Consider the following 11,562-nt stretch of genomic DNA (forward strand, 5'->3'; position numbering starts at 1 on the left):
ATGACACACACGCAGTTAATAAGCACATTCACATATAATATACATGCATGTTATATAAACGCATAAATATACTAATATAATGTAATAGAAACGCATGTATTTATGACACACCTACAATAGACACACATAATGTAATTAGGAGGCACATGTATGACATGATACAATGTAATGAATGTACATAAGGTAAGTGGCAGATATATAAATAACATTATTCATACAGAAATGCCAATTACAGCCCACGTGACACTGCAGCTTTAGAGCAATACCCAGTCACGTGTCCGAGTGGTGTGAGTGACGTCACCAGAGCGCCCGCCAGCAGCAGCAGGGCATGCCGGGAGATGTAGTTCCCCGAACATCTGACTTCCGGGTCGTGCGGAGTGTAAACAGTCCGGAGCTGGAGGGGGAGACCCGGGACAGCCGGACCCCCGGGATAGGGGCATGGGGAACTGTCTGTCCTCGCAGACCGCCGATGATCTGTCCCTGCTCAACGAGTCAGACGGGGCCAGTCTGCCCGGGGAGCCCCCGCCGCCCTACCAGGTGCCTGTACCCCTGTGTCATGTTATATGGTCCATGTGTCCTGTACCCCTGTGTCATGTTATATGGTCCATGTGTCCTGTACCCCTGTGTCACGTTATATGGCCCATGTGTCCTGTACCCCTGTGTCACGTTATATGGTCCATGTGTCCTGTACCCCTGTGTCACGTTATATGGTCCATGTGTCCTGTACCCCTGTGTCACGTTATATGGCCCATGTGTCCCGTACCCCTGTGTCACGTTATATGGTCCATGTGTCCTGTACCCCTGTGTCATGTTATATGGTCCATGTGTCCTGAACCCATGTGTCACGTTATATGGTCCATGTGTCCTGTACCCCTGTGTCACGTTATATGGTCCATGTGTCCCGTACCCCTGTGTCACGTTATATGGTCCATGTGTCCCGTACCCCTGTGTCACGTTATATGGTCCATGTGTCCCGTACCCCTGTGTCACGTTATATGGTCCATGTGTCCCGTACCCCTGTGTCACGTTATATGGTCCATGTGTCCCGTACCCCTGTGTCACGTTATATGGTCCATGTGTCCCGTACCCCTGTGTCACGTTATATGGTCCATGTGTCCCGTACCCCTGTGTCACGTTATATGGTCCATGTGTCCCGTACCCCTGTGTCACGTTATATGGTCCATGTGTCCCGTACCCCTGTGTCACGTTATATGGTCCATGTGTCCCGTACCCCTGTGTCACGTTATATGGTCCATGTGTCCCGTACCCCTGTGTCACGTTATATGGTCCATGTGTCCCGTACCCCTGTGTCACGTTATATGGTCCATGTGTCCCGTACCCCTGTGTCACGTTATATGGTCCATGTGTCCCGTACCCCTGTGTCATGTGTCTGTGTCCCGTACCCCTGTGTCACGTTATATGGTCCATGTGTCCCGTACCCCTGTGTCACGTTATATGGTCCATGTGTCCCGTACCCCTGTGTCACGTTATATGGTCCATGTGTCCCGTACCCCTGTGTCACGTTATATGGTCCATGTGTCCCGTACCCCTGTGTCACGTTATATGGTCCATGTGTCCCGTACCCCTGTGTCACGTTATATGGTCCATGTGTCCCGTACCCCTGTGTCACGTTATATGGCCCATGTGTCCCGTACCCCTGTGTCACGTTATATGGCCCATGTGTCCCGTACCCCTGTGTCACGTTATATGGCCCATGTGTCCCGTACCCCTGTGTCACGTTATATGGCCCATGTGTCCCGTACCCCTGTGTCACGTTATATGGCCCATGTGTCCCGTACCCCTGTGTCACGTTATATGGCCCATGTGTCCCGTACCCCTGTGTCACGTTATATGGCCCATGTGTCCCGTACCCCTGTGTCACGTTATATGGCCCATGTGTCCCGTACCCCTGTGTCACGTTATATGGCCCATGTGTCCCGTACCCCTGTGTCACGTTATATGGCCCATGTGTCCCGTACCCCTGTGTCACGTTATATGGCCCATGTGTCCCGTACCCCTGTGTCACGTTATATGGTCCATGTGTCCCGTACCCCTGTGTCACGTTATATGGTCCATGTGTCCCGTACCCCTGTGTCACGTTATATGGTCCATGTGTCCCGTACCCCTGTGTCACGTTATATGGTCCATGTGTCCCGTACACCTGTGTCACGTTATATGGTCCATGTGTCCCGTACCCCTGTGTCACGTTATATGGTCCATGTGTCCCGTACCCCTGTGTCACGTTATATGGTCCATGTGTCCCGTACCCCTGTGTCACGTTATATGGTCCATGTGTCCCGTACCCCTGTGTCACGTTATATGGTCCATGTGTCCCGTACCCCTGTGTCACGTTATATGGTCCATGTGTCCCGTACCCCTGTGTCACGTTATATGGTCCATGTGTCCCGTACCCCTGTGTCACGTTATATGGTCCATGTGTCCCGTACCCCTGTGTCACGTTATATGGTCCATGTGTCCCGTACCCCTGTGTCACGTTATATGGTCCATGTGTCCTGTACCCCTGTGTCACGTTATATGGTCCATGTGTCCTGTACCCCTGTGTCACGTTATATGGTCCATGTGTCCTGTACCCCTGTGTCACGTTATATGGTCCATGTGTCCTGTACCCCTGTGTCATGTTATATGGTCCATGTGTCCTGTATATACACTGTAATATATCCTTTATATACTAAACCTCCACTGTAATGTGTCCTGTATATACTATACCTCCACTGTAATGTATCCTGTATATACTATACCTACACCGTAACGTGCCCTGTACCTACACCACAATGGTGGTATATCCTATACATATTATTATTATTATTATTATTATTATTATTATTTATTTATAAGGCGCCACAGATTCCTTAGCGCCAGATACAGAGGAACGTAACAAATAGATGAGGTTATACACATAAGTAGCACAGATGAGTGTGAGTAATACTATGGGGACTCGCATAGAGTGCAGCAAAAGATGTGACAGGATGTACATTCAGACAGTGGACAGGTGGGACTATATGTAGAGAGGACTCTGCCCGTGAGAGCTTACATTCTAGAGGGAGGGTTAGTGAGAGACGGGTAGAAAATGGGGATGGTAGGCGAGGAAGAGGAGGTGCTAGGATAGGGGAGCTTGAAAAGGTGAGGTTTGAGTGAGCATTTGAAGGACTAAAGGTTGGGGAAGAGTTGAGTGAGATTTAGTAGGGAGTTCCAAAGATTAGGGGCAGCACGGCAGAAGTCTTGGAGGTGAGCATGGGAGAAGGTAATGAGAGGTGAATTGAGGCGGAGCCGGGTAGTATGTACCGCGAGACAAGGTCAGAGATGTAAGGGGGGTGAAGTAAGTCAGTGTCAGTAAGGGCTTTGTAAGTGAGGGTAAGGCGCTTGACCTAAATTCTGAAACTGAAAGGGAGTCAATGAAGGGCTTTGCGAAGAGGCGAAGCGGACGAGGTACGATGGAGAGGAAGATGAGCCTAGCTGCAGCGTTCTGTATGGACTGAACATCAGAAATTTTGAGAGTCAGGAAGGCCAGTGAGAAAGAGGTTGCAGTAGTTGAGATGAGAAATGATGAGTGAATGGACTAGGATTTTGGTTGCTTCCTGAGAGAGGAAGGGACAGATTTTCATGATGTTACGGAGGAGAAAGTGGCAGGATTTGGTGAGGGACTGGATATGAGGGGTAAAGCTGAGGGTAGAGTCAAGATTAACTCCAAGGCAGCGGGCTTGGGTGACAGGAGAAAGAGTGATGATGTCAACCAAGACGGAGCGATTGGGAGGGATAGCAACATTGGCAAGAGGAAAGATGATGAGCTCAGATTTAGAGATTCTGAGTTTCAGGAAGCACTGTAACATTCAGGTAGTTACAGCCTGACTGTAGAGGGTCAACAAGAGAGTGGTGAGAGAGAAAGTGGTTCAGACGAATGAAGACAAGTCGTTTGAGAACTTTAGAAGCGGAGATATGGGGCAATTGTTGGAGAGAGAGGGTAGGTCAAGGGAAGGTGTCTTGAGAATAGGGGAGATGAGAGCATGCTTGAAGGCTGAGGGGAAGATAACAGTGGAGAGAGAGGTTAAAGAGGTGAGCAAGATGGAATAGAGGAACTCGGAGGGGACAAGATCAAGAGGACAGGTTGTAGAAGAAGAGGAGGTGATAAGAGAGACGATCTGTGGCACAGTTATGGGAAGGTAGATGCCAAGGGTGGCAGAGTGAGTGATAGGGAAGATAGGTGGGGGGGAAGGTGAGTCTGATGAGAACAGATAGTCAGTTTTGTCTTTGAAGTAGGTGGCAAAGTCAAGAGCGGTGATTGACGAGTGGGGAGGATACAGTAGCGAATTAATGGTAGCAAAGAGGTGTCGGGTTTGTTTGGCAAGAGAGAGGGCAGAATAGTAGGAGGTAAGTGGATGAAGTCAGCAATGGAGCAGAATTTCCTTCATTGGTGTTCAGAGGAGCAGGATCGCTTCTGGAGGAGACCAGTAAGAGAGTAGGGCCACAGTTGGGGTTCTGATTGGTGGGGATGAAGGGGGGGCGGGGGATGGCTGGGGCTGCAGTATCAAGGGAAACAGAGTGTGGAGTTGTAAAGAGAGACAGCAGCAATGGGACATGATAGGGAAGAGATGGAGCGAGTAAGGGTTCGAGGGAGGGTGCAAAGATGATGGGGTCAGTGCTGTTGATGGGAAGCAGCTTGCAAGCGAAGGATGGGAACAAGTTTGACGGGATTGGATGTTTGGGGGGGACAGGGACTGGGTGATATGTTGTGGAGGGGGGAGCGAGAGCATATAGAGGCGATAGGCTTGGGTCTGAATATGGAATAATGATGTGGGGAGCCACATGGGGGAGTGGGAGAAAGTGTTGAATGGAGAGTAATAAGGTACAGGAGATGTAGTATTTGAGATCTTGCAGAGTCATGAAATAGACGAGAGGGCCAAAGTCCAGTCCAAATTCGGTTCAGACTCTGTTACAACTCTTCATGGGCTTGAAAATACAATGAATTAGATAAGCCTGAAACAGCTGTTGCAGGGGGAGGGAATGGCCGAGCAATTAGAGCAGCAGGCTGATTAAACAGAGGGGATGTTGCAATGAACGAAACTGACAGATAAAGCAAATTTTCTTAAGGTGAGAACAAAATAAGTCCAGAGTTCAAAACAAAGTTCTTGAGATATGAAGCTTGCAGCCAGGGAGGGATGGAAACATCAGGAGTAATATATGGAGTTGCAGGTGAATGCTGAATGTTGTCCTCATGTAGCTGTATTTCTTGGTAGAAAGTTTCCCTGCTGTTCTCCAATTCTTCAAGTCTTGTGTAATTTTTGCTTTGCTATACAAAACGCTGTATGCACTTGTAACAAATACACACTGACTGGCACAGCCTCTGTCTGTTCAATAAGTGAATAAACCCAAACTAATAGCACATTTCAAGGACAGTCATAAATGAAATATCAAATAACAAAAAGCACCTCAGATCTGTAGGATTATGACCTTCTGTAGCAGTGTTATTGGGTAGCGTATTTTTCTTTTTTAAGCTATATTAATTCTAGTACACTTGTAACTAAACACACTTAGAACTAGGCACACTAGCTAATACAACCACACTGGCTTGCAGCCATAGTACACTGATTGTATATGGTTAAACACATCTGATCAGTGGGCATAAATCAGGCAGCAATAATCACAGCAAAGGCTAGCAATAAAATTCTTCAACAAAGAAGCAATGAAATACATACTGTAATGTCTCCTGTATAGTGCATATCTCATATTGGATCATTAAAAGGACACAATTGCCCTCTGTTAGAGAGCTGATGCGTTAGACGACGTTGTCCATGGAGGGTGAACGGTAAACTTTTTGTCATGTTTCCTGGTGGTAGATAGAACACTGCACACACCTACATCCTTGTGCGGCACTGTTTAATGTAAGAGGTCATTAATGTTCGTCGGCTCTAATAGTTACTTGCATTGTTCAAATGTGTCCTAAACCATCTCAGCTGATGTTTTCGTTGTGTTAAGCTGGACACAAAATGTGCAATCCTGTTTCTCTGCCACAGCGATAGGATTGCTGTCCGATGTAGATACACCCGTGGCTGACCAAAGTAGGCCACATCTGCTAGTGCCGTTGGAAGATGACCATACACACAGGCTAATTGCAGACATCTTACAATAGTATTTTCCAACATGCACCAAAAGGATCTCATCAAGTTCAGTGTTACTGGGCATTAGACTCGTTTTGGGATTACAGACACTACAATATAGAGCCAAACGTTTTTGGCCAGTTTAAATTGCCCTTGACTTATAAAAGGTTACTTATGTGTCACAGCATGGCAGGATTTCCAAAATGGCAAAATCATTTGCTGCTGCTTGAAAACCAGCATGCAGTTGGCAGGTCTCCGGGATCAGACTCTTGCCATTCATTCTTCTGCCAGATATTTAGGTGCTACAAACGTGACTTCCTTTTCTCAACTCTCTCTTCAATTATTTGCATGCATTTGTAATTTTAGTTTAGCTATTATATTTTTATTTGCACAATCTGCTTTCTGATTTATGTTAATCTCTAGATACATCTAGATTACACTTATGTAGGTGTCCTAAATAAAATATTTTCTTAGGACACCTACTGGTAAAGCTATAGGCTTTAAATGATTACTGACTTTCTGCATCAGAGACTAGATCCATTGTGTGTCCGTGAGTCAGCAGTACCTCCTTGTGGTTGACCTATTGTATTACATGCCTCAAATAAGACCATTTTTATAAATTCAGGATAATCAATGACCCCGTTTTGACACATGTTTATTATAATTTTTTTGAGGAGCGGGAGCCGGTTCCTGTCTATCATCCCACACCCAGCCAGACTCGCCTTGCTACGCAGCTGACTGAGGAGGAACAAGTGTGGATTGCCCAGAGAATTGGGCTAATACAGCACCTGCCTAAAGGCCGGTATGACCCTGGGTCTGAACCCTCGGAGAAGAAACCGAAAGAGTAAGTGATCTCTGAACAGGAATTTTGACATGGTCTTATTCAAAGTGAGAATTGAGTATTTTATTATAGGATTAGTGGATCTTGTCAATGTATTAATGTAAACTGAAATAGTATTATAAAAGTAAAAGAGTGTTTGTTTCCATTTACATATCCCATTCTCCATGATAGTGTTCATCTTTTTGCTGGCAGCCAGAGCATTATGTGAATTGTAGTTTCAACAACAAATTGAAGATTCTTGCTTAAAGCGGACAAGTAAGCACCTGTACTAGCTTCACTTACTGACAATGTAGTATGCAGATGAGATCACACCGAGTGACTGCCAGGTAAGAAGAAGCGGAGTGGCAGTACTGGGAATGAGAAGGTTTGGGGCAGCAGTAATAGAAATGTGAGGGTCTGGGCCGACAATACCGGGAATGAGAGGGTCTGGAGCGGCGGTGAGAGGGTTTATGGCGGCGGCATCTGGGATGAGAGGGTCTGGTTTTGGCGGCATTGGGGATGAGAGGGTCTGGTTTCGGCGGCATCGGGCATGAGAGGGCCTGGCGGCGGCAGCACCGGGAGTAGCTCAAATACCAGATTATTGTATATAAGTGAATAATAAATAACAGTGCAGCAAACAAACGATGAAATACAAGGTGAGAGGGCTGTGTTCGCTAGAGCTTACAATCTAAAGGAGATGTTGGAAATCTGTGAACCAGCCACTTGCATATCTTGGAAATGAGCTTAGGCAAGTGCCAAATAATTGTGTGGTGAGGAGCAGAAACCACAGGATGGGCAGGAGGTTGTAGTATTAAACACTAGTTATATTATGAGGAGTAGGTGATAAGAGTGTGGTGTTACCTAAGAAGCTAATCAATCCTAATACCTTGGTAGCGGTGTGTTATGTATGATGTTGTTAATGTAATGCTGTTGTTATCCCAGTAGTTGCTACTTCTCTGACACCTTTCCGCTGTCTCTCCAGGTGTGTGATCTGTATGCTGGACTTTGTAAGTGGGGACCTGGTGCGTTTCATGCCTTGTATGCACGTCTACCACATGGAGTGTATAGATGATTGGCTTATGCGGTCCTTCACGTGTCCATCATGCATGGAGCCCGTAGATGCTGCTCTGCTCTCCTCCTATGAGACAAACTGACCAGGAGGCCACACACTTGTGCGGTGACATTAATAGGCTCAACTGCACGAGTGATGGGCTCCGAGAGTGACCTCGCTCTGTGCATTGAGGAGAGGCCGTCTACCGAGGCCACACTGGAGTCCATCTCATGAGAGGCTTCTTCTGCTAGTTTAAGATCGGTTTCTTACCAAATAGTAGAGATGCAACTTGCAACAGGATTTTATACCAGGCCAAGAATCCTGCTCAAAGAAGATCTTCTGGCCATTGCTACTAGGTGAAAGGACGGTGATCGAGGCTTCCGGTGTGCTCGAGAGTTGCTTTACTTTATATTTAGCTTAACAAAGATCACTGGAGTGTGACGGGAAACGCTGATATTTTGACTCCCGTCTTTTGAAAATGACTTGTTTTAGATGAGGAGATATATCATGCACCAGTAATGGAAATCTCAACTCAAGGCACTTCCACACAAGCTTTTTCTTCCGCTCTTAGCGACGAGGAAAAGGCTGCCTCTTAAGTGGTAGCGTCTGCTGCCAAACGCGGGGGAAAGTGGAGATCTTCTCTGATACCAAATAGATATGTTGTCAGTCACCACTCGCAGAGACTGAGGTGTTGGTGTCTAAATGAAGGCATACTGCTGAGCAGTACGGACACACCATTGCACTATGTGAGAGATCTGCATCCGAGATGATAGGTCACAGTCTATGAGTGGATTTCCGCATATATAGTCCAAACAATGTAAAACCAAAATATTGATTAGCTGAGACCGCGATGGATTGGATCTAGTCAGAACATTGTGGTAGAATTGGTTACACAGCTTTCAGAGAAAATTTCAAACCATTATAGTGATATGATCACACTGAACTTAATATGTAACATTCCCCATCTAGAATTGAACTCAACTGTGTAAAGCTTATCTCTAGAACACATGTGTACTACTGGAGCGCAGGAAACATTATGTCAAGAGCAGTTAAGAATTATGATTGTCTTGGGGTTTTTTTTATTGTTATTTGACCGGAGTGATTTCTGGAGGTGAATTAGCCTTAGATAATGTATGACTGGTTTATCATTTATTTTTTAAAGTACTGCCATTAGCCATCTCTCTCCACCCCGTTATTTGTGTGACCATACCAGGCCAGAGAGCGCAAATGGGGTGATATATAAAATAAAAACATGCTTCTATGCATATAAACATCATATTTGAGATTTTTTTTTTTGATTATTATTGTAATGTGTATTATATAAATGGTTAAATAGTAGGAGACCACAAATACCCTGAACACTGAAGTTGTTCTGTAAATATAAAATCACTCTTTAGACTATGAAAAGCTTATGGGGTATATTTACTAAACTGCGGGTTTAGAAAAGTGGAGATGTTGCCTATAGCAACCAATCAGATTCTAGCTGTCATTTTGTAGAATGTACTAAAAAAAAAAAGGTATCTAGAATCTGATTGGTTGCTATAGGCAACATCTCGTTTTTCAAACCTGCAGTTTAGTAAATCTAGTCCCAATGTCTTTTATTTAAGTATATGCCTATACAGGTAATCCCAGTTTAGAAGTGAACAAGATTACAGTCTGTTTGAACTTTACGGGCCTGATTCATTAAGGAAAGTTAAGCAAAAAAAATGAGTAACTTTGCACCTTGGTAAAACCATGTTGCATTGGAGGGGGAGGCAAATTTAAAATGTGGTGGCAGATTTATAGTTGGGGTAAGGCATGTTCAAGATCAACTTTAAATTTTAGTGTACAAATAAAGCTATCAAGGTTCTGTGCTACATGAAAAAACAGCCAGCATTTATCTTGCGTGCAAAATAATAAACTAATTTGCACCCCTGGCATTGTAACATGGTTTTATCCAAGAGAAAACGTACTCATTTTTTTTGCCTTACTTTCCTTAATGAATCAGACCCTACACGTATTTATACCCTGAAGTCCAGCCCCTTAAAGACATCATTAACTGTACAATGCTGCTTTGTGATAAAATATAGTTACGGCAAAATTAAAAATGATATACATGATTATTCCTCTCTTTGTGACTCGTATTCACATATAACTATAAAATAAAAATCCTTTTCTTAAAAGAAACTTTCTAAAAAAAACTTTGGTGACAAGGACTGAAATGTCCCATTTACAACAAAGAAATTATAAAGTAGCTCTAATTATCAAGATAGAATTTTGCATTAAAGTTGTGGCACAAATATCCTTTTTTTTTTTCCTTTATATCATTCAATGCAATAGACAATTTTTCTTGTGATTCTAATACGTGATTTATCTGCAAAGCTTTTGTTCCAACTTTACATAGTTTTCCTAATATACCTAGTACACATCTTAACATTAGATAGATTAATACACTTTTTAATAGAAAAATAATAACATATGTCCCTAACGACCATAATAAACCTTTTCACCATCCAGATGATCATGAATATACCTGTAAAACAAGTAGACAGATTTCACCAGGTGCTTTCCCACCAGTCATCATTTTTAGATCTAGATCATTATGGTCTGTTTTAAACTTATCCTTCAAGCGTGCAATATTTAACATATTTATCTAACTCCTCCTCAGATTTTCTGCTGAGTTAGTAATGTATGTGCAACAATGGACTCCAGTTTCTAATGTATGACAGTATCCACTACTTTGAGCAGTTAAATAATCTAATATTAATCTATGTTGAATCAATTCAGTTTTTAGAAGCTTGACGTTCCATTGAAACATCCCTAAAGGTATCATCATAAATTTCTGTATTATCTAATAAATCGGTTCTATTGCTTCAACATTATTTAAATATCCAATTTGTCCATGAGTGAAAACATTTTCAAAACCTACTCTTACTTTAACTGAACGTTATCTTTTAAAAAGATGCTTATGTTCATCATCTATAGTTTTTATAGATCTTTCCTTTCTCTGTTTTATAGTTTGAGTGAGAATGTCAATCAGATCTTTATGTTCCGTTGCAATTGTACTGGGAATAAATACACCAATGTAATTGGAGATAGCCATTTATATGCTTGTCTTCCACATATAAAATACAAAAAAAAAAAAAAAAATGGATGAAACGCGTTGGAGATCACAGTGAACAAGTTTGACCTAACCCAAACACCATACAGGAACCCAAACGTTCCATATTTGGTTCAATTTTAGCCACAAACTCATTTGAGGACCGTGGAGCTGGACCTCTGCAAGCCAATTCAACAAGGATGTGACAGGGTAAGAAATCAGACTAGTTTTAACAGGGAAAGTTTATTCAACGTTCATGCTTACCACTGTGCGAACGCTCCGCTGCAATTACTCTGCAAAAGATCTGTAAACACTGAATGCATTTTTTAATGCAGGTAATGATACTTTTACATCTATTAAGAGATTAATTAAGATCGAGTTACATAGTTGTGCATGCAATGTTATAAGTAACACTATTACACAATATAGTAATTGACTGATTACAAGGCACACTTTTATTAGCTATAAACCGTGTATGTAAGGCATAGTATAAGACTTA

The 11,562-nt window shown here is 43.4% G+C and overlaps 1 protein-coding gene across 1 annotated transcript; it reads left to right on the forward strand.

The window, feature by feature from the left end:
- Nucleotides 1-308: 308 nt before the first annotated feature.
- LOC142151235 (RING finger protein 11-like) lies at nucleotides 309-10,083 on the forward strand. Its single transcript, XM_075206645.1, has 3 exons — nucleotides 309-537; nucleotides 6,788-6,957; nucleotides 7,916-10,083. Exons 1-3 carry the CDS (start codon nucleotides 439-441, stop codon nucleotides 8,085-8,087), a joined length of 441 nt encoding a protein of 146 aa, XP_075062746.1. The 5' UTR covers nucleotides 309-438; the 3' UTR covers nucleotides 8,088-10,083.
- The last annotated feature ends 1,479 nt before the right edge of the window (nucleotides 10,084-11,562 follow it).

Source organism: Mixophyes fleayi, chromosome 4 (assembly GCF_038048845.1).
Source record: "Mixophyes fleayi isolate aMixFle1 chromosome 4, aMixFle1.hap1, whole genome shotgun sequence".
In the NCBI taxonomy this organism is placed as follows: Eukaryota; Metazoa; Chordata; class Amphibia; order Anura; family Limnodynastidae; genus Mixophyes; species Mixophyes fleayi.